Source organism: Erinaceus europaeus, chromosome 13 (assembly GCF_950295315.1).
Source record: "Erinaceus europaeus chromosome 13, mEriEur2.1, whole genome shotgun sequence".
NCBI lineage: Eukaryota > Metazoa > Chordata > Mammalia > Eulipotyphla > Erinaceidae > Erinaceus > Erinaceus europaeus.
In genome coordinates, this window is record NC_080174.1 from 11,933,922 (window position 1) to 11,957,369 (window position 23,448).

Genomic DNA, 23,448 nt, shown 5'->3' on the forward strand with positions numbered 1-23,448 from the left:
ATTCCAGGGATGTAGCTCAATTCTTGGGGCCATTTCTGTTTAATGGGAGTTATATAAACCCTCTCATTCGTGTTGTGACAGTTTCTTACACATATGTTAACTTACACATGTGTTGAGCGGTTTTTTATTTTTTATTAAACATTTAGAACTTTCCCCCACCAAAATAATAATAATAATAAGGACTTGGGTTTGACCTCTGACATTCCCCCAAGAAAATTTTTTTATAAGAAAGAAAATACAGATTCAGGGGTCACGTGGTAGCATCCTGTTTAAGCATACACATTTACATGTTTACACATTCCCAGGTGCAGAGTTTAATCCCCTACTCCCCACCCACAGGGGAGGAAGCTTTGCAAGAAATGAAGCAAGTATTGCAGTTATCTCTATGTCTCTCTCCTTCTAAATCTCCCTCTTCCCTCTCAAATTCTCTCTGTCCTAAAAAAAAAGAAAGAAAGAAAGAAAAGAAAAAGAAAAAGAAAAAAATACTCTCTGTCCTATCAAATAAAGGGAAACACGCAGGTTCATTTATAATTCATCTATGATGACAGCAACATATCAGGAGACAAAAGTCATTTGGCGAAGCATTTGGTCCAGGCTAGGCACGTGACTCAGTAGCAGAGCACATGTTGTGCATGTACAAGGTCCTGGGTTTGATAGCTGGCACTAGAGAAAGAAAAGAAAAGAAGAGAAAAAGGAGGAGAGAAGAGGGGAGGGGAGGGGAAGGGAGGGGAAAGTAGACAGTTCAGAGCCTGGACAGTGGCCCACCCACTTGAGTACACAAGTACAAGGACCCAGGTTCAAGCTCCTGGTTCCCATCTGCAGGTGGGAAGCTTCACAAGCAGTGAAGCAGGGCTTCAGGTATCTCTCTGTCTCTCTGTCTCTCCCTTCCCTCTTGATTTCTCTCAGTAGCATCCAACAAATAAATAAATATATTTTTAAAAGAAAAGACATTTCACTATTCCCAAGAGGAGGGGGTGCACATTCCATATAAGGTCACACAGGAAGCACTCATGCCATAAGGAGACAGAGATGAAGGGGAAAGGAATGAGCAGGAAAGGAAGGAACAAATAGGATCGGGTAAGCAGGCTTAGAGTGGACTGATCCGAGTAACTATGCCAATTCTGGAAGGTCAAGGGAACTGCTATTGTTTAATACCTGGCCTGGAGGTGGCCCAGGCAGGTGACCAGTGACCAAGAATGGAAGCCTGGAGTGTGTGGGTTCTGAACAGATGGATTACATCTGAAAGCACAGTTTCCAGGTGAGTCACTAGCCAACCGCAGGAATTAGCTAGTAGCAGCCTTCTGTCTGGGTCAACTGAGCCATAGAGGTCAACGTTCTCAAAGTTACAGGAACTGAGTCAAATTATGAGTCAGGCGTTCTCAGCATCCAGGTGAGCCCGGGAAGTTCTGTCTGACATGTGGGAAAGACAGGCATGCAGAGAGGCTCCTTTTTCCCTTTCTTTCTTCCTTGCTTCTTCCTTTTTTTCTTTCCTCCCCTATTTTCTTTCTTTCTTTCTTTCTTTCTTCCCTTTTACCTTCCTCTCCTATTTCCTTTCTTTCTTCCCTTATTCCTTCCTATCCTTTTTTCTTTCTTTCTTTCTTTCTTTCTTTCTTCCTTCTTCCCTTTTTTCTCTTTCTTTCGTATTACTTGTTCAAAATTTTATTGGAGATTAAGTTTACCGTACAGCTGTCAGCATATGGGTTCAATTTCTCATCTCCCTGTGGTGGGTGTCTGCTAAACACTCTCACCCTCAGCATAGGCTCCCCTGTGGCATCATGCACCAGAGTTGCAAAGCCCTCTCCATCTCCTCCCTTCCCCGTCCTTCCCAGAGTTCCATGCTCAGGTGCGATACAACAGACAAGTTCCACTTTGTGTTTTCTCTTTATGTCCCCTGTTTCTTCAGTTGCACCTATAAGTGAGATTGTCTAATAGTATTTGTTTTCTTTTGGGGATTATCTCATTTAGCATGATTCCTTCAAGTTCTGTCCAAGATGAGGCAACAGAGATGGCTCCATCATTTTTAGCAGCTGCATAGCAAGTCATTATGTATAAATAGACCTCAACTGAAAAGGAGCTTCTTAATAAACTTTTCTTTACCCTTAGATTTAAAGATAATTCTCATAAACCACACTTCAAGGTGGTCTATTGCAGTTAGCTTCCTGGGGCAGGTGAGGGGTAAAGGTGAGGCATCTAGGCTCCTCCAAGAAATTTGACAAACTTTAATCTGAACTAACACTGCAGAAGTGGGCTTCATTTTACTTCCGTAAGTGAAATGAAATCCTATTGCAGTTTTCAGAGAATATGACTTGAGAGACTAGTAAACAACCAGGAGCTGACATTTAAGAAGGAATGTGAGCGAGAAGGGGTAGAGGGTGGCAAATGGTGGTGCACCTAGCTGAGTGCACACATTACCATATGCAAAGACCCAGGTTTTAAGTCCCCACTCCCTACCTGCAGGAAGGATGATTCTTGAGCAGTGAAGCAGATCTGCAGGTCTCTCTCTATCTCTCTTAGATCTCCTTCTCTCTCTCTCTCGTTTCTTCCTCCCTCTCAATTTCTCTCAGTCCTATCAAATAAAATAGGGAAGAGAGAGAGAGAGAGAGGATATGGCTGCCAAAAGCAGAGCAATGGATTAGTAATGCCCACAACCAAGCCCCAGCAATAATCCTGGTGGCAATAAGATAAAAATTTTTAAAGAAGGAATGCATGAAAATGATGAGTCAAATTGTTAAATCAGTCTAAATGCCCACTAAGAGACTGTAGGATAAAGAAGCTATAGGACATATTGTGCATGGAATACTACTTAGCTGTTAAAAAAGACAATATCATGCCTTTTGGAATAAAATCGATGGGCTTCCAGTAAAATTCATTACAAGGTTACATACAACAGCTGGATGGATCCACTTACATATGAAATATAAATGACTTGAGAAATTAAAGGGCATGGGGTGGAGAGACAGCACAGCAGTTATGCAAACACTCTCATGCCTGAGACTCCAAGATAGAAGGTTCAATCTCCAGCACCACAAGCCAGAGCTCAGCACTGCTTTGGTTAAAAAAAAAAAAAAAAGGTGTCTGACTTTTAGACTCTGAAAATGACAGTTATCAGAGGGAATAAGATCTGGGGGCCAGAAGTGTCTTTGGGACACTAGAGTGTTAGTCTGGGGTGTGGGTATTTTTATTATATTATATTATATTATATTATATTATATTATATTATATTATATTATATTATATTTATTGGATAGTGACAGAGAGAAATTGAGAGCGGAGGGGGAGACAGAGAGACAGAGAGACACCTGCAGCCCTGCTTCACCACTCGTGAAGCTTTCCCCCAGCAGGTGGGGGCCAGGGGTTGAACCTGGGTCTTTGCACACTGTAACATGTGCGCTTAACCAGGTGTGCCACCACCTGGTCCCTTTTATTTTGTTTTTTATCTAGAACCTGGTGCAGGGTATTGAACCTGGGACTTCGGAATCTCAGACATGAGAATCGTTTTGCATAATAGGCGTGGTGACTTTTATACACACATATCTAGGTGTGAAACTGCTCCCACAACTTCATAATATTGTGAAAAGATGTTAAATCAGTAAAAAAAAAAAAAAAAAAAAAAAGAGGCATGAAAATCTGTCAAGAAAGACAGACAGGATTTCAAAAGTTTTATAAATCAGCTAATGACACAGTACATGTCCAAACACTGCTAAGTGTCCTAATGGATCACCAGGAGCTCAGGAAATTATTCAGTCGCTATCGTTCATTTCCATCTTAATGGCAAGCAAGATTTTCGGTGTTTGGTTTCAACTGGAATATACCTAAAATAGACTTCCTAGCTTCTTCCCACATAAAGACCCTTTGTTCCATCTGCTCTATTCTTAGCTTTAGGTTCCCGATTATTAAACTATTTGTCCTGCTTTATATCTTAATGCTTTTCAGCCACCAAGTTGCAGGTGCTACCATGACACCAAGCTGACTTTTCTGGGCAGATGTTCTCACCAGTGTGTCCCTTGGTGTCACCTCTCCAGAGCCCTACCCCATTAGGGAAAGACACAAACAAGCTGGGGGATAGGGATCAACCTGCCAACATCCATGCTCAGTGGAGAAGCAATTACAGAAGCCAGACCTTCCACCTTCTGCACCCTATAAAGAATTCTGGTCCAGGGAGCTGGGTGGCAGTGGATTAAGGGCACATGGCACAAAATGCAAGGGCTGGAGTAAGGATCCTGGTTCGAGCCCCAGGCTCCCCACCTGCAGGGGGTCGCTTCCCAAGTGGTGAAGCAGATCTGCAGGTGTCTTTCCTCCTCTCTGTCTTCCCCTCCTCTCTCAATTTCTCTCTCTCCTATCTAACAACAACAACAACAAAAAGAATTTTAGTCCATAATTCCAAGAGGGATAAAGAATAAGGAAGCTTCCAATGGGGGGATGGGACATGGAACTCGAGTGGTGGGAATTATATGGAATTTTACCCTTCTTAACCTACAATCTTGCTAATCATTATTAAATTGCCAATAAAATAATTAATAATAATAACAATAAAGTGCTTTAGAATGCATCTTAACCTTATACTCACTAAGTACTCTGTTAAAGACATTTAGCTGGACTGGGTGTATGTGTGTGTGTATGTGGCGGGGGAGAAAGGAGAGAGACACACACAGAGGGAAAGAGGAAGGGAGGGGAGACTAGAATGAAAACAACAAAAAAGCTTTCTAAAATATATCATCAAAATTAATCATCAAATGCAACTGAAAGGTATTTTTGCAGTTTGGTGGGAGAGGAAGTGTATTGACATGTATTTGGGGAAGATGTGAATGTGCATCCTGAGAACACAACTATCTTCTAAAACAGTACATACACACACACACACGCACGCACATGCACACGTGTGCACTTAACAAAGAATCCTTTCTGGAGAATAATTAATCCCAAGAATGTTAGAAGGGGTCTTGAATTTGTGATTCAGAAGGACAATATGATTTGCCCCAAGTCACACTGTAGTTGATTCCACACTTGGAAAACTGTCACCTGTCACCTCCAGACCCAACCACAGCACTTCCTCTCAAGGAACAGTGTGACCAGTAAACGCACAGCCTGTTTCAATGTGTATACAAACACCTTCAGAATCAAATCTTCCTCGACTGCCTCTTCATTCTTCTTGTCTGGTGCTAAGCTGTCACGCAGGTGAGCCAGAAATTCCTCGTGTTTCCTGCAACTCTCTGATGCTTGATTCTTAGTCTCCTCATTGTCTCTTAAGCACTTTCTATCAAACAAAAAACAGACAAGTCATGGTTTTCACACCATAGGAAAGAAGACACAGTACATCACTGCCATGAGTTCCTAGGAAAGAAGGAGAGAAGGGGTGGCCATTGAGGGCCAGCTACTCCGCAGGGATGTGGGAAACTCTTCACAGCAGCTTAGAACAGGTAGGGAGATAAGTCCCCTACCTTCTGTCCTCATCCTTTTGGGATCTGCAGAATGAGTGGCAGGCAGCCCTGTAGATCCCACATACATCCACAGTGTTTCTGGGGCAGCATATGCTTTATCTTACTTGCAAAGATCACATTGTGTTCTGCCAAAGGTAAGGCATCTTCCAGTTTACACACAGGCAAAAATACAATTGAAAAAAAAAAAAAGCAAAAGATTTTCCCACCTCCTGAAGATATAAATGTTCAATCACCAACAAAGATCATTATTTTCACACCACTTTGATTTTTTATTTTTGGGGGTCGGGCCGTACTGCACCAGGTTAAATACACAGAATATGAGGTGCAAGGATCCTGATTTGAGCCCCGGCTCCCCACCTGCAAGGGGGACACTTTATGAGTAGTGAGGCAGGTCTGCCTGTCTTTCTCTCTCCCTTTCTGTCTCCCCTCCTCTCTCAATTTCTCTCTATCCTATCCAAAAACAAAATGGTAAAAATACCCTCCACAAACAGTGGATTTGTAACAGCAGCACTGAGCCCCAGTGATAACCCTAGAAGCAAAAAAAAAAAAAAATTATTATTTATCTCTGCAGGTATGACAAGCTTTTTTGAAATGTCTAACTCAAGTTTTCTTTTTTATCTTTTATTTTATTTTATTTATTTTGGAAAGAGATGTAATGGAATTCATAAGGAATGGGGATACAGAAAGGGAGGAATAGAAAGACACCCACAGCACTGTTTCACTGTGCGTGTGCAAATGGGGATCTGGGGCTTGAACTTGGGACCTTGAACACTGTAACGTATGTGCTCAGTCAGGTGCAGCACTACCCAGTCCCCATTTTCACACTTAAAGAAAAAAAAAAACTATTGGAATGGCTCAGACAAGAAAAGCCAGTGCCTTTATACTCTGCTCTGAATAGTTTACCTCCCATCTCAGCTAGGTTTAATGAAATAGTACAGTCCATTTCAAATGTTCTAAATGTTTGAGATGAAGAGATCACCCCAAAATAAACATATTTTCAAGGCAAATTATAAGCATTTCGGTAATTTGGTGACAATTTTTTCAGCATACTCTAGATAATAAACATGATTATTGCTTTCCCTACTTACTATGTTGAGTGTTTACTGCAAATTCTTTCACTCTATTCAAAGATTAACAAAGCATGTAATTGCGTATTACTCAAAAGCACATCGAATTTCCATTTGGGAAAATGTTTAACAATAAAAGACCAACAGTAATGCATCTTGAAATTCTTCATTTCAGCAGAGGAAAGGTAAAGTTTGTTCCGTCTCTCTGACTCGCATGTAGCACAGCTATGCTACGGGTCTAACACATTTACATACGTGATTCTATGCACTAGCCTCCATGATGTCAATCTTCTCCATTTCAAGTGTCTAAATCATTTCACTTCCTATTTGCATTTCACGTTAGTCCAACTAAGTTCCAGGGTTCTACACTAAGGACAAAACTTCACATCAGCATGAGAATATGAAGGTATGGGACAATTTACTACAGTTGGGTTAATAATTTTGTGAGTAAGGTAGGAGCCTACAGGAAGGAGCAAAAGGAGCTGGCTCAGTGAATTTGGATTATTTCCTGGAGTACAACATCTTGGATCATTAAAAAACAATATGATGCAATGATTGCACTGTAAAGCACTACCCCCATTAATATATACGGTGAGTGGGAGTCAGTGTTGATTCATCTAGTACAATGTGTTGATTACAATGCACTGGAGGCAGGTTCAAATTCAGTTTCTCCCCACCTGCAGGGGAGTGGCTTCACAGGCGATGAAGCAGGTCTGCAGGTGTCTGTCTTTCTCTCCCCCTCTCTGTCTTCCCCTCCTCTCTCTATTTCTCTCTGTCCTATCCAACAACGACGACATCAACAACAATAATAATTGCAACAACAATAAAAACAACAAGGGCAACAAAAAATAAATAAATACTTTTTAAAAATCTTAAAAAAAAATTTACGGGAGTCAGGTGGTAGCGCAGCGGGTTAAATACACGTGGCGCAAAGCGCAAGGACCGGCATAAGGACCCCGGTTCAAGCCCCCGGCTCCCCACCTGCAGGACCGTTGCTTCACAGGCAGTGAAACAGGTCTGCAGGTGTCTATCTTTCTCTTCCCTCCTCTGTCTTCCTGTCCTCTCTCCATTTCTCTCTGTCCTATCCAACAACGATGACATCAACAACAACAACAATAATAACTACAACAATAAAAAAGGGCAACAAAAAGGAAAAATAAATAAATATTAAAAAAATTTTTTTTAATTCACAGTTCCCATTTGCAGGGAGGAAGTTCACAAAGAGTGGAGCATTGGTGCAGATATTCTTTCTCTTTCCCTCTCTCTCCCCCTCTTTCTCTCTGTCTTGATCAAAACAATAACATAAAACAAAACGGAAAGGGAGTCCCGTGGTTGCGCAGCAAGGTTAAGTGCAGATGGCACAAAGCACAAAGACTGGCAGAAGGATCCCGGTTCGAGCCCCCCCTCCCCGCCGGCTCCCCACCTGCAGGGGAGTCACTTCACATGCGGTGAAGCAGGTCTGCAGGTGTCTATCTTTCTCTTCCTCTCTCTGTCTTCCCCTCCTCTCTCCATTTCTCTCTGTGCTATCCAACAATGACAACATCAACAGCAACAACAATAATAACTACAACAACAATAAAAAAAACAAGGGAAAATTAATATTAAAAAAACAGAAAAAAAGAAAAGCCACCAGGTGTAGTGGATTCCTGGTGCAGTGATAATCTGGGTAGGTAAAATATTGTAATGAATGACTTGCAGAAAGATCTACAATTAATTTTCAGTGGAAATAGTTTGTTACACGATGTTACATGATCTATGAAGGGCCATCTAAATATATATTCAAAAAATATTAACTAATGTAATACTTCTCTAGTATCACACAGTTTGGAGTAACTGAAAATTCTTGTGGACACTTTTATATATATATGTATATATATGTATATATATACATATATATATATTTTTTTTTTTTTTTTGCTTCCAGCGTTATCGCTGGGGCTTGGTGCCTGACCATGAATCCACCGCTCCTGGAGGCCACCTTTTCCCCTTTTGTTGCCTTTGTTGTTTATCGGTGTTGTTGTTACTATTATTGTTGTAGTTGTTGTTGGATAGGACAGAAAGAGATCGATAGGGGAGGCGAAGACAGAGAGGGGGAGAGAAAGATAGACACCTGCTTCACCGCCTGTGTAGCGACTCTCCTGCAGGTGGGGAGCCGGGGACTCGAACCAGGATCCTTACGCCTGTCCTTGCACTTTGCGCCACCTGCACTTAACCCGATGTGCTACCTTCTATATATTTTTTTTAACTTTGCAATGAGTATGTGATTTCATTATTCATTAATTTAATAGCTACTGTTTAAAAAGAGATAAAGAGGGGGCTGGGTGGTGGTGTGCAGGTGAAAGTTCAAGTCCCCGGCTCCCCATCTGCAGGGGGGTAGGGTCCGCTTCACAAGCAGTGAAGCTGGTCTACAGGTGTTTGTCTTTCTCTTTGTACCCACCCCACCCCTGTCTTCCCCTCCTCTCTCAATTTCTCTCTGTCCTATCCAACAACAACAGCAGCAGCAATAACAACAACAATGGAAAACATGGCCACCAGGAGCAGTGGATTCATAGTGCAGGCACTGAGCCCAGTGATAACCCTGGAGGCAAAAATAAATAAATAAATAAATAAATAAATAAATAAATAAATAAATAAATGATAAATAAAAGAGAGAAAGAGAATCAGGGTAATACTAAACTTCAATTCACCATGATCAACTAGAATGGAATCGCCATTAAATTACATGAGGAAAAATACAGCAGGATTTTGTGGAAACTCCAAGAGCTAGTTGAGGGGCATATTAATTTGGCATCCCCATTGGATCTTCACAGAGACATGGCCCCATTAGAGTAAGATATGTGGGAATTGAATTCTGGGAAGAGATGAAGACTAGATAAAGGAATGTGACAGTCGCTAGCACTACGATCGCACTTAACATCAGGAGACTAGATGAAATCACCAAGAAGATGAATTTCTAGAGAAGAGATTCCAAACTAGAGCTCTGGAGGCAGGGCTCCAGTATTTGGAAGTCAAAGGAAATGGAGAGGAAAAGGCAATGGAAAGATAGAAGCTAGAAAGACCCCAAAAGAGAAAAACAATGTGGTTGAGAGAGAGAGAGAGAGAGATCAGCCGAGAGAGAGAAAGACACCCACAGCACTGCTTCACTACTTGTGAAACTCTCCTCCTGCAAGTGGACACCAGGAGCTTGAACCAGAGTCCTCACACACTGTAACGGGCGTGCTCTGCCAGGTGCGCCACCGCCTGGCCCCTCATACACGTACAACTGCTAAAGCATATTTGAGAAACACCTCATTTGCAAGTTAGTCTTATTAACCACTGTTTGTCAGAACTAAATGTGGAAAACCTAGACTTTATGGGTCCAGGTGGTGACGCACCTGGTTAAGTGCTCATGTTACAATGCACAAGCACCTGGGGTTTGAGACCAAGGTCTAAGCCACTGGACCTCACCTGTAGGGGGGAAGCTTTGCAAGTGATGTAACAGTGCTGTGGGTGTCTCTCTCTTTCTGTTTGTCTCCCCCTTCCCTCTTGATTTCTGGCTGTCTCTATACAATAAAAATAATTAAAACATGTAAAAAAAAAAAGAAGGAGAAGAAGAAAGAAAGAAAGGAAAGAAGGAAGGAAGGAAGGAAGGAAGGAAGAAAGGGAGAGAGAAAGGAATAAATAAAGGGAGAAAGAAAGGAAAAGAGAGAGAGAGAGAGAAAGTGAGCGGGCACTAGCACAGCACATAACGTGCACGTAGTACAAAGCACAAGGAAGACCATAAAGATCCCTGTTCGAGCCCCCTGCCTCCCTGCAGGGATGGGTCACTTCACAAGCAGTGAAGCAGGTCTGCAGGTGTCTATCTTTCTCTCCCCCTCTCTCCATTTCTCTGTCCTACCCAACAGCAATAATAACAATAACAATAATAACAATAAAGGCAGCAAGGGCAACAAAAGGGAAAAGTTAGACTCCAGGAGCAGTGGATTCATAGTGCAGTACTGCAGGCACTGAGCCCCAGGGATAACCCTGGAGGCAAAAAGAAAGAAAGGAAAAACCTAGATTTTTCCCCCAGGGTTACCGGTGGGACTTGCTGCCTGCACCACGAATCCGCTGCTCCTGGAGGCCTTTCTTACCCATTTTTTGTTGCCCTTGTTGTTGTTATCGTTGTTGTTGGATAGGACAGAGAGAAATGGAGAGAGGAGGGAAAGACAGAGAGGAGGAGAGAAAGACAGACACCTGCAGACCTGCTTCGCCACTTGGGAAGACACCACCCTCCCAACCCCCGCAGGTGGAGAGCCAGTGGCTTGAACTGAAATCCTTATGCAGGTCCTTGCACTTCACACCATGTGCGTTTAACCCACTGCACTGCCGCCCAGCCCCGAAAACCCAGATTTTTATAAACCTAAACAGAGGACCTCAGGTGGTCAAGGCTTTAAGATATTTTATTTATTTTTTTTTAATCTCCAGGGTTATCACTGGGGCTCGGTGCCTGCACTATGAATCCACTGCCCCTGGAAGCCGTTTTTTCTTTTGTTGCTCTAGTTGTTTATCATTGTTGTTATTGCTGTTGTTGTTGCTGGATAAGACAGAGAGAAACTGAGAGAAGACCGGAAAACAGAGAGGGGCAGAAAAAGACACCTTAGCTTCAAGAGTGGTGAAGCAGGGCTGCAGGTGTCTCTCTGTCTTTCTGTCTCTCTTCCTCTCTATCCCCCCTTCCCTCTTGATTTCTGGCTGTCTCCATCCAATAAATAAATAAAGTTTTTTTTAATTTTTAAATAAAAAAAAAAGAAAGAGACACCTGCAGACCTGCTTCGCCGCTTGCGAAGTGACACCCCCTGCAATCCCAGGGCTTGAACTGGGATCCTTAAATGCTGTTTGTACCATGTGTGCTTAACCTGCTGCGCTACCACCCGACCCCCTTTAAGATATTTTATAACCATTTTTTGATAAAGGTCTCCTTCTGTGTTGTCCTCACCACCACCTCTACCTACATAAGTCTCTGTGTAGGAGAAATCTGCCAGCTTGTATATAGAAGCATTTACTGCCCTACCCAAGAGAGCATACACACATTTCGGAGAAATCTGTGTTTGCTGAGGCTCCTGGGGACATTAAAAAATGTGCTTGGGAGGGAGTAGGGCAGTAGTGCAGCGGGTTAAGCGCATGTGGCACAAAGCACAAGGACCAGCATGAGGATCCCAGTTCGAGCCCCAGGTGCCCCACCTGCAGGGGAGTCAAGTCACTTCACAGGCGATGAAGCAAGTCTGCAGGTGTCTATCTTTCTCTCCTCTTCTCTGTCTTCCCCTCCTCTCTCCATTTCTCTCTGTCCTGTCCAACAACAATGACATCAACAACAATAAAAACAAGGACAATAAAAAGGAAATAAAGAAAAGAAAAAAATTTTTTTGGCTGAGCAAGTTGTGGTATATATACACAATGGAATACTACTCAACTGTAAAAAATGGTGACTAGGGACCGGCATAAGGATCCCAGTTCGAGCCCCAGGCTCCCCACCTGCAGGGGAGTCACTTCACGGGCGGTGAAGCAGGTCTGCATTTGTCTATCTTTCTCTCCCCTCTCTCTGTCTTCCCCTCCTCTCTCCATTTCTCTCTGTCCTATCCAACAACAAAGCAACGTCAACAATGGCAATAATAACCGCAACGAGGCTGCAACAACTAGGGCAACAAAAAGGAAAAAAAAATGGCCTCCAGGAGCGGTGGATTCATGGTGCAGGCACCGAGCCCAGCAATAACCCTGGAGGGGAAAAAAAAAAAAAATGGTGACTTCACCGTTTTCAGCCGATCTTGGATGGACCTTGAAAAATTCATGTTATGGGTTGGGCGGTAGCGCAGCGGGTTAAGCGCAGGTGGTGCAAAGCACAAGGACCAGCGTAAGGATCCTGGTTCGAACCCCGGCTCCCCACCTGCAGGGGAGTCGCTTCACAGGCAGTGAAGCAGATCTGCAGGTGTCTATCTTTCTCTCCTCCTCTCTGTCTTCCCCTCCTCTCTCCATTTCTCTCTGTCCTATCCAACAACGATGACATCAATAATAACTACAACAATAAAACAACAAGGACAACAAAAGGGAATAAATAAATAAATAAATATAAAATTTAAAAAAATTCATGTTATGTGAAATAAGTCAGAAACAGAAGGATGAATATGGGATGATCTCACTCTCAGGCAGAAGTTGAAAAACAAGATCAGAAACGAAAACACAAGTAGAACCTGAAATGTAATTGGAAAATCGCACCAAAGTAAAAGACTCTGGGGTGGGTGGGTGGGTGGGGAGAATACAGGTCCATGAAGGATGATAAATGACATAGTGGGGGTTGTATTGTTAATGGGAAACCGGGGAATGTTATGCATGTACAAACTATTGTATTTACTGTTGATTGTAAAACATTAATTCCCCAATAAATAAAAAAATAAAAATTAATTTAAAAAATTAATTTAAAAAAATTAATAGAAGGTGAGAGACTGTAGTGGATTTGTAGTGCTGGCACTGAGCACCAAGATAACCCTGGTGGCAATAAAATAAAAACAAAAAAAAATTTTTAAGTGCACTTGGGAATAATTTTTTTTTTAATTTTATTTATTTATTCCTTTTGTTGCCCTTGTTGTTTTATTGTTGTAGTTATTATTGATGTCATTGTTGTTGGATAGGACAGAGAGAAATGGAGAGAGGAGGGGAAGACAGAGAGGGGGAGAGAAAGACAGACACCTGCAGACCTGCTTCACCGCCTGTGTAGCGACTCCTCTGCAGGTGGGGAGCCAGGGGCTCGAACCCGGATCCTTCCGCCAGTCCTTGTGCTTAGCGCCACTTGCGCTTAACCCGCTGCGCTACCGCCCGACTCCCCGGGAATAATTTTCAAGACTAAAGACACTTGAGGTCAAGGTCTTCAAAGACTCAGTTTTTCAACTTGCATCTCAGAGCCAAATACTACAAAATGGCTGTCATGCAAAGACACTGCCTGCTTCCAGACGCTGGTATTCTACCAGTAGCTCGGCTGAGAGAGAGAGTGAAATGGCCTTACTGGAGTTTCTCATGGAGCTCTCCGACCTTCCTCTTCAGCTCCTGGTTCTCCTTGATGGCGTTGTGTACTGCGATGTCTGATCTCACTTTTGAAGTGGAAAGCGCTGCAGATTCTTCCTCCAGCTCCTGGACTCTTTCTCTCAAAGAGGTGAGGAGGGATGACTTTCTGGCATTGTTTTCCTTGTAGCTCTCCACTTCAGCTTTCAACTCTTGACAGGAAGCTTCTTTGGTAAGCAGTTTTGATCGGAGGTCACGAAGCTGATATGGAAAAGGAGCAAGAGAAGAGAAAGCACTCCAGTGGCTTTGAAACTTGAATGGGGTGTGGTGCATTACACCAAAGTAAAGGACTCTGGGGATGGAGGGAAAGGGAAGGGATGGAGGGGTCCTGGGGTCCTGGTGTTTGATGGGGGGAAAGAAATTTAGGTTGTGAAACAGTGTCTCACAGACGCCTCTCATGGAGAGATGAGAGGTTATACCTATGTGTCAACAGCTGTACTGTAAATCATTAACCCCCTAATAAAGTGGAAACACTTTTTAATTTTTTTAATTATATGTGTTTATTTATTTATTTGGATAGAGACAGCCAGAAATCAAGAGGAAAAGAGGAGATAGAGAGGGAGAGAGACAGAGAGACACCTTCAGCACTGCTCCACCACTTGCAAAATTTTCCCCCTGCAGGTGGAGACCAGAGACTCGAACCCTGGTCCTTGTGCATTGTAACATGTGCACTCCATCAGGTACACCACCAATTGGCCCTGAAACATCTTTTTTTAGAAGAAACCCAAAGCCCTCAATTTACATTTCCCTCATTCATTCCTGACTTCATCCAAGCCCTTACTTCTTTTTTTATTATTATTCATATTTGTGTCTGTATAACCAGCTGGGAAATTTTACCTACATAATAGTCTGTCTTTTCTCAAAACCAGTTGAGCAAATATGATTTAATCTCTCTCAAGAAACAATCTAGAGATAATTGTGGAGTGTTACTGCAGAAAGCAATAAAATCTTTTGCAATGGTAACCCATGTTCTAAATCCATATCACTGTTGACAGACTAGGAAACCACACACTTAAAAGCTATGCTACAGAAACAAGGATAAACAAGGACCCGTTGCCCACAGAGACAGAGAATGCCAGGCCCTGAGACACCAACTTTGCATGAAGGGAAATCTACTTGGTTGGCATTTGATAGAGCAGCAGGAGATGCAAGATTGCTCAAATCAACCTCCTTGTTTCTTTGTTTTGGAAAATATTTGTATAGGCAAGGAAGGTGCTACAGAGGCGAGTGTAAGGATAAACAGGGTTGGACCTTGAGTAGGTTTTAATTTGTTTGCTCAAAAGGCAAAAGACAAAATGGGAACAAAGGTGGGTGTGATTCCTTAGGCCCTCAAGTCATCTGACTGTGCGGAGCCATGTCAGGCCCCATGTTATATATCCTTGTCCTTCTGTGCATGTGGTTCAACTACTTGTAACTTCACAGTTGTAGATTTTCCCACATATTACTCTATGTCTCCCACTTTTTTTTTAATGATAAAGAAAACATAATACTCATTTTGAAAAAAAAAATGGAGAAATGAAAAATTCTTGTAAAATTTATACCAAGGAATCACTTTTAGTTTTATGAATTCTGTGACATCAAAATGTTAAACAATATATAGCTATATAGCTGCCCTGTGAACTTATGTGATCTACATGTAGAAAACTATGAATGCAGACACTTCAGAGCCGTGAGTAAATGTGCATATTTTATACACACAGGCCATTTCAGTGGACTCTTGACAAATTAGTGAGACCACACTGGCAAACCCTGGAGGAGTCTAGGGACCCCATGTGTCCTCAGGCTATGAGTGGGATGGGATGGGATGGGATGGGATGGGATGGGATGGGATGGGATGGGATGGGATGGGATGGGGTGGGGTGGGGTGGGGTGGGGTGGGGTAGGGTGGGGTGGGGTAGGGTGGGGTGGGGTAGAGTGGGGTGGGGTGGGGTGGGATGGTACTGGATGGCACAGGACAGAATAAAATAGTTGTTCTCTCAGAAATCCCAGTGGAGCAACTAAGGAAATAGCTCAACTGGTACAATATCAGAATCTGATGTCTGAGTGGGGGAGATAGCATTATGGTTATGAAAAGAAATTCTCATTTCTGGGGGTCGGGCGGTGGCGCAGTGGGTTAAGCCACGTGGCACAAAGCGCAGGGACCGGCATAAGGATCCCGGTTCGAGCCCCCGGCTCCCCACCTGCAGGGGAGTCGCTTCATGGGCGGTGAAGCAGGTCTGCAGGTGTCTATCTTTCTCTCCCCTCTCTCTCTGTCTTCCCCTCCTCTCTCCATTTCTCTCTGTCCTATCCAACAACAAAGCAACGTCAACAATGGCAATAATAACAGCAACGAGGCTGCAACAACTAGGGCAACAAAAAGGGGGAAAAATGGCCTCCAGGAGCGGTGGATTCATGGTGCAGGCACCGAGCCCAGCAATAACCCTGGAGGAAAAAAAAAAAAAAAAGAAATTCTCATTTCTGAGGCTCCAGATGTCCCAGGTTCAATACTCCACACCACCATAAGCCATAGCTGAGCAGTGAGTGCTCTGGTAAAATAATTTAAAAAAAAAAAAAAAGTTAAACAGAATTTGATGTCTGAAGTTCCCAGTTTAAACCCGGGCACAACAGGTACTGATTATGTTCTCTTCTCACTCCTCTCTACTTTATGTCTCTCTCTCTCTCTCTTTTTGTCATATGTAAGAAATAAAATTAATCTTAGTGGCCCAGTATGTAACACAGACGATAAAGCACTGGACTCTGGAGCACAAGGTCTTGAATTCTATCCTCAGCATTGCATGTACCAGAGTTATGGTCTAGTTCTCTTTCTCTCCTCCTCCTCCTCCTCCTCCTCTTCTCCTTCTCCTTCTTCTCTCTCTCTCTCTTCCTCTCTCTCTCCCTTTCTCTGACAATAAAACCAGAAACCTATAAGCTATAGTACTGAAACCAAACAATGGCCTGTTGCCCATAGCCACATAAAGTTTATATATATATATGTATATATATATATAATCTAAATTACTCGCTTGAATAATGCATTACTTTGCCGTGCAGCACACATTCAAGCCTAGCCCCACAGCATTGAAGGAGGCTTCAGTGCTGTTTTTTCTCTCTCTGTGTCTCTCTCTGCCTCTTTGCTTCTACCTCTATCTTGGGCGGGGTGGGGGGAAGAGACTAGTCATGCCAGAGCAATGAAGCCCCAGCAATAACCAAAAAAAATCAATCAATGAAATATATTTATGTATATATTTACATTCAATAGTAAGTACATCCAATTAATTTCTAGTAGAAATCAGTTCTAATAGAGTCATGATTCAGCCTAGTCAGTAGACAGTTCAGAACTACCACAAGAAAAAAAATTCAGAATTCCATCCCAGAAGGGCCTGACTTCACTGAAATCCGCCCCACCCCCACTCCATGCAGCACCAGACAGTAAAATCCCCCACAATCCCATACAACTTCAACCCAGAGGTCCCAGGTCCCTCCTCCATCCCCACCCACACCCCCAGATGTTTCCAGCCAGTTGCACCCCTCTGATATCTAAATCCAGCCCCTATGACCTTGCTTTGCAGCTATAAAAATTCAAAACCTCACAGGAATTCCTTCCCTCCAGGATGGAGACACACATTAGGAAAATAAATGCAAGTTAGCCCAAAAGATTTGAGCCCTTGTCCCACTGCCTAGGCTTCACCCCGTGGGAAGCTGAGAAGGCCCCTTTATGCCTCAGACACAGGCAGCCTCTTACCTCAGACTGAGCACATTCAAACTTGACCAAAGCTGCTGCCAGCTCACTGTGGGCGTTTTCAGCCACATTCCGATAGTGGTTTAACTGCTCTCGAATGGCCGATGCTTCCAGAAGAGGATCATAGGTCTCCTGATAATGTCCCCCAAAAAGACAAAACAGAGGAGAGGGGAGTCAGGCTGTAGCGCAGCGGGTTAAGCGCAGGTGGCGCAAAGCACAAGGACCGGCATAAGGATCCCGGTTCGAACCCCGGCTCCCCACCTGCAGGGGAGTCACTTCACAGGTGGTGAAGCAGGTCTGCAGGTGTCTATCTTTCTCTCCTCCTCTCTGTCTTCCCCTCCTCTCTCCATTTCTCTCTGTCCTATCCAACAAAGACAACAACAATAACTACAACAATAAAAAAAAAAAACAAGGGCAACAAAAGGGAATAAATAAATAAAATAAATTTTAAAAAAAAGAAAAAAAAAAAAAAAACAGAGGAGAGGAGATAAGCAGTCTGTTCTGTGCAACTGTGCCAAGGCACCTCTCTCTCTCTCTCTCTCTTCCTCTAACTCTCTCTCTCTCTCTCTCTCTCTCTCTCTCACACACACACACACACACACACACACACACACACACGTAGTTCCTTAGGACTCTGCTACACTGCTGCTGGTGGGAATGCAAGCTGGTGCAGCACCTTTGGAAGACTGTATGGAGAGCCCTTAAACAAATGAAAATAGAGTTACCTTATGATCCATCAATACCACTCTTGGGTGTTCATCCAAAGGATACTAAAATATCCATTCAGTGGGGACATATGCACCCCTATGTTCATAGCTACATTATTAACAATAGCCAAAGAATGGTAGCAGCCTATATGTCCATCAACAGATGACTTGCTAAAGAGAGAGAGAGAGAGAAGCTATTTCTAAGACCTGTGAGAACAATGGTAGTTATCTTTAGAGGGTGGGACAGTGGGGACACAGAACTTTGGTGGTGGATTTGGTGTGGGACTGTACATTGTAACCTTAAAATATCAAAACCCACTATTCATCACAAATTTAAAAAATGGAACAGAGAAAAAATATATATGCATATATATATAATAATAATATGGCTGCCAATGCAAGAATATGAACGCCAGAGTGACCAGATGATTCCAGTTTCTCCAGATACACTCTCTCATAACTATTTGAAGTAAAAATTAGCAGCTTTAGCAGCTTGGCATTTGCTTTAAGTGGTCCAGAAGTCCTGTGTGACCCATGTAAACATGTCTACAGAGCAAATTTGATATATCTGGCCTTGCTGTTACAGTGAGTGACTGCCAGTTCTACTGTTGTCCTCCTCATGCTAGAAACCTGGTTTCCTTCAAGAAGTATCTATGGGAGTTGGGTGGTAGTGCAGTGGGTTAAGCACATGTAGCGTGAACACGTACAAGGACCGGCCTAAGTAAATACGTTTTTTAATTTTTTTATTTTTATTTATTTTCCCTTTTGTTGCCCTTGTTTTTTAATTGTTGTAGTTAGTATTGTTGTTGTTATTGATATTGTCATTGTTGGATAGGAGCAAGAGAAATGGAGAGAGAAGGGGAAGACAGAGGGAGGAAAGACACTTGCAGAGCTGCTTCACTGCCTGTGAAGCAACTCCCCTGCAGTTGGGGAGCCGGAGGCTCGAACCGGGATCTTTACGCCAGTCCTTGTGCTTTGCACCAAGTGCACTTAACCCACTGTGCTACTGCCTGACTCCCCCTATTCTCAACTCTGACATCCTCTTTTCTAGTCCACTGCATGTTAACTATCAAGCTCAAGCAAAGATTACTAAAGTCGTGGGACATACCTAAGACAGAGTTTCTAGCTTCTTCTCGCCCACAATCTCTATTCTCATCTACTCTATTCCTACTTTTTTGTTTCTATTCATTAATCACTTTGTCCTGCTGTATGTCTTGCCGCCTTTCAGCCACCAAGTTGCAGATGCTAACATGATTCCATCCCAACTTCCCTGAGCTGACAACCTCACCAAAATGTCCTGGAACCCCACCTCCCCAAAGCCCTACCCCACCATGGAAAGATAGAAACAGGCAGGGAGTATGGATCAACCTGTCAATGCCCATGTCCAGTAGAGAAGAAATTACAGAAGTCAGAACTCCCACATTCTGCACCCAGAAAGAAATTTGATCCATACTTCCAGTGGGGGAGAAATGATAAGGAGAAGATGAATAGAGGGCTCTGAACTCCAACTCCATCAGGAATTGGAGAGAGAAGAGGAAAAAGGAAGTGACATTTGGGTGTAGTGATAGTGTGTGACTTAGTAAGGAAGAGAAGATAGGACCATAGGAAAAAAAAATAATAAGCAGATATATACAAATACAGACAGGTAGTTACAGAAATAATAGTTAACCCATATCTGCAATCTTAGGAGAACTACAGTAGCTTCCAATGGAGGGAATGGGTGTCCAGAATTCTAGTGGTGGGAACGGTGTGGATTTGTACCCCTGTTATCTTGTAATTTTATAAATCAGTATTAAATCACTAATAAAATTTTAAAAAGAATATAAGGCAGGAATGTAGAAAAATGGGCAGAAAATAGACAGAGATAGATAGATAGATAGATAGATAGATAGTGATAGACTGACAAATACGGGGCTGGTGCAGTGGCACATATTGCAGTGTGCAAGGGCCCAGGTTCAAACCCCCAGCCCCCACCTACAGGGAGAAAGCTTTGCAAGTGGTGAAACATTGCTGCTGGTGTCTCTGTCTCTCTCCCTATCTCTCCTACCCTTTCAATTTCTGGCTGTCTCTATCCAATAAATAAATTAAGATAATGAAAATTGTGTTAAAAAAATATAATATGTCAGCCCATATGTGTGACCTGGGGAGAACACTACTGCAGCTTCCAATGGAGGGTAGGGACACAGAACTCTGGTGGTAGGAATGTTAGGGAATTATACCTCTGTTCTCTTATAATTTTGTAAATCAATATTAAATTACTAAAAATAATTAAAAAGAAGTAAAATAGGGGGTCAGGCAGTAGTGCAATGGGTTAAGCGCACGTGGCGCAAAGTGCAAGGACTGGCAGAAGGATCCTGGTTCGAGCCCCTGGCTCCCCACCTGCAGGGGAGTCACTTTACAGGTGGTGAAGCAGGTCTCTAGGTGTCTATCTTTCTCTCCCCTTCTCTGTCTTCCCCTCCTCTCTCCATTTCTCTCTGTCTTATCCAACAACAACGACATCAATAACAACAATAATAATAACCACAACAATCGTAAAACAACCAGGGTAACAAAAGGGAAAAAAATGGCCTCCAGGAGCAGTGGATTCATGGTGCAGGCACCAACCCCCCGGCAGTAACCCTGGAGGAAAATAAAATAAAATAAAATAAATAAAATAAAATAAAAATGAGTCAGCAAGGTGGCTCAGTGGTAAAGTCCACGCCCGAGCTCCTATGTTAGGGCATGGTAAAAATAGCCGCTTGGGGGAGTCGGGCGGTAGCTCAGTAGGTTAAGCGCAGGTGGCGCAAAGCGCAAGGATCGGCGTAAGGATCCGGGTTCCAGCCCCCGGCTCCCCACCTGCAGGGGAGTCGCTTCATGGGCGGTGAAGCAGGTCTGCAGGTGTCTGTCTTTCTCTCCCCCCTCTGTCTTCCCCTCCTCTCTCCATTTCTCTCTGTCCTATCCAATAACAACCACATCAATAACAACAACAATAATAACTACAACAACAATAAAAAAGACAACAAGGGCAACAAAAGGGAAAATAAATAAATAAATTTTTTTAAAAAATAGCCTCTTGGATAGTGTGCAGCCCACAGAGCAAAAACAAGGAAGGATATGGTCACAGTCTGAGACCTTTATTATAAAATGCAATTACGAGGGGAGCACTGGGTCTTTTCTGCAAATCTGTTTGGAGGAAGAGTCTGAAAGAATATCCTCTTGTCAACAACACTCATCTTGAGGCTGACAGGAGATTTGGAGCTGGAGGAGAAGGAGAGCCAATCGTTTCATTTTGTCAAGGGGGTATGTATCGATTATTTGTAAAATGAAATGCAATGTAAAGAAAATGTATGGGGCGGGCCAGGGCAGTGACACACACAGCTGAGCACACATGTTACTATGAGCAAGAACCCAGGTTCAAGCTCTTGGCTCCCAACTGCTGGGGTGGGGGGATTCATAAACAGTGAAACAGTGTTGCAGATACCCTTCTCGCTCTTTCTCTCTCTCTCTCTCTCTCTCTCTCTCTATATATATATATATATATATATATATATCCTCTCTCAATTTCTTTCTGTATTATCAAATAAAATGATTTTTTAAAGGGGGGGGGACTGAGTGGTGGCACACTGACAAAGCATATATGCTACAATTCTTACGGACCCAGGTGCCAGTCCCCCCATCCTCGTCTACAATGGGAAAGCTTTGCGAGCCGTGGAGTAGTGCTGCATGAATCTCTCTCCCTCTCTTTTTTTTAATTTTTTTATTATCTTTATTTATTTATTGGATAGAAACAGCCAGAAATCAAGAGGGAATGGGGAAGGAGAGAGACAGGGAGATAACTGAAGCCCAGCTTCACCACTTACAAAGCTTTCCCCCCTGCAGGTGGGGACCAGGGACTTGAACCTGGGTCTTTGTACACTGTAATGTGAGTGTTTAGCCAGGTGTGCCACAACCTGGCCCCTCCTTCTCTCACCCTTTTCATCTCCCCTTCCCTCTTGCTTTCTTTGTCTCCATCTAATAAGTAACAATGGAATGAAAAGAAAAGATACTGGAAACAATGTTAGCAGTGGTAATATTATCAATTTTAAGACTATATGTTCTTTTACCCTATGCCTTTTATTTTCCAGATCCAAGGCTATACTTTTAGGAATAATTTTGGTTTTTAACATTTTATTTTATTAATTTTAATGAATGAGGAATACAGCGAGAAATAAAAAGAGAGAGAAGAGAGAGAGAGAGACCAGAACACTGTTTAGCTCTGGCTTATGATGGTTCTGGGAATTGAACCTGGGACCGCAGAGTTTCAAGCATGAAAGTCTTTTTGAGGGGCTGAGTGGTGGCGCACCTGGTTGAGTGCATGTATTACAATGGACAAGGACCCAGGTTCAAGCCCCTGGGCCCCACCTGCAGGGGGGAAGCTTTACGAGTGGTGAAGCAAGGCTGCAGGTGTCTCTCTGTCTTTCTCCCTCTCTATCATCCCCCTCCCTCTTGATTTCTGACTGTCTCTATCCAATAAATAAAGATAATAATTTTTTTTAAAGAAAGTCTTTTTGAATGCTGTCTCTCTAGCCCAGGATCATTTATATAGTTTATTACTTTCTAAATTCTTCACAATGGCCGTAGATCACTTTCATAATCCAAATGAATACCCACCCCCCACCCATCCACCCCCACTGCCATTTAAATTAAAAATAAAAGAGTGAGGACCACGGTAGACAAAAATCCCAAACTCTGCTCTGCAGTGTCTTTGGAAAGAAGTGAAAGATGAAAATATAAGATCACATGATAGCAGATATTAAGGGGGAACGGTGTCTTCCCCTCTTAAACAAAGCGCTCCCATGATTAGAAAGGATTTTTTTGAAAACTGGTCAACTTTTTCTATAAGTCTCAGAGGATCTTGACTTAAAAAAAGTGAAAGAAAGAAGGAAAAGAAAGAAAGGAAGAAAGGAAGAAAGGAAGAAAGAAAGAAAGAAAGAAAGAAAGAAAGAAAGAAAGAAAGAAAGAAAAACTAAAACTAATTTCACCCTGTTCAAAATAGCAAGATGACAGACTCACCCACTTATCCTCCCATGAGGGCAATCTCAATTATTAGGTTCTCTCTTGGTGAACTCGGGAAGCAATTTCATATTAATTTTAGAAAGCCAACTACATATGATGTGATTCTGCTACCAATATTATTATGATAATGATGGAAATTGCCTCCCAAGGTGGCTCATAGTCTTTTCAAAATAAAGATGGTTTCAAAGCTCAATAGCACAAAGAAGAAACCAGCAGCTTATTCATAATTTAGTACACAATGTGCCCAATTATCTGACCTGGGGGACAATATCTTGGGCCAGCCTTGCTACTGTGGTATCTAGTTTTTGTATTATCCCCTGGACAAAAATAAAAATGAGAATAAATCACTGCCTCCCTCAGACACACAAAAGCACTCAAACCCATTCCTCAATCTCTATCCCACCACCCATCTCCCC

General features: G+C 42.8%; 2 protein-coding genes across 2 annotated transcripts in view; one reads left to right on the top strand and one right to left on the bottom strand.

Moving 5' to 3' along the window:
- Positions 1-23,448, top strand: part of RMND1 (required for meiotic nuclear division 1 homolog) — a 630,052-nt gene that overhangs the window by 517,235 nt on the left and 89,369 nt on the right. The gene's annotated exons all lie outside the window — the stretch shown is intronic.
- The window catches only part of CCDC170 (coiled-coil domain containing 170), a 90,065-nt gene that overhangs the window by 52,159 nt on the left and 14,458 nt on the right, over positions 1-23,448 (bottom strand). The window contains exons 4-7 of the mRNA XM_060205122.1: positions 21,132-21,235; positions 17,295-17,458; positions 13,518-13,774; positions 5,110-5,254 (exon numbers count right to left, since the gene is read on the bottom strand). Of these exons, the coding sequence (XP_060061105.1) occupies positions 5,110-5,254; positions 13,518-13,774; positions 17,295-17,458; positions 21,132-21,235 (670 nt within the window). The remainder of the gene's footprint in view (positions 1-5,109; positions 5,255-13,517; positions 13,775-17,294; positions 17,459-21,131; positions 21,236-23,448) is intronic.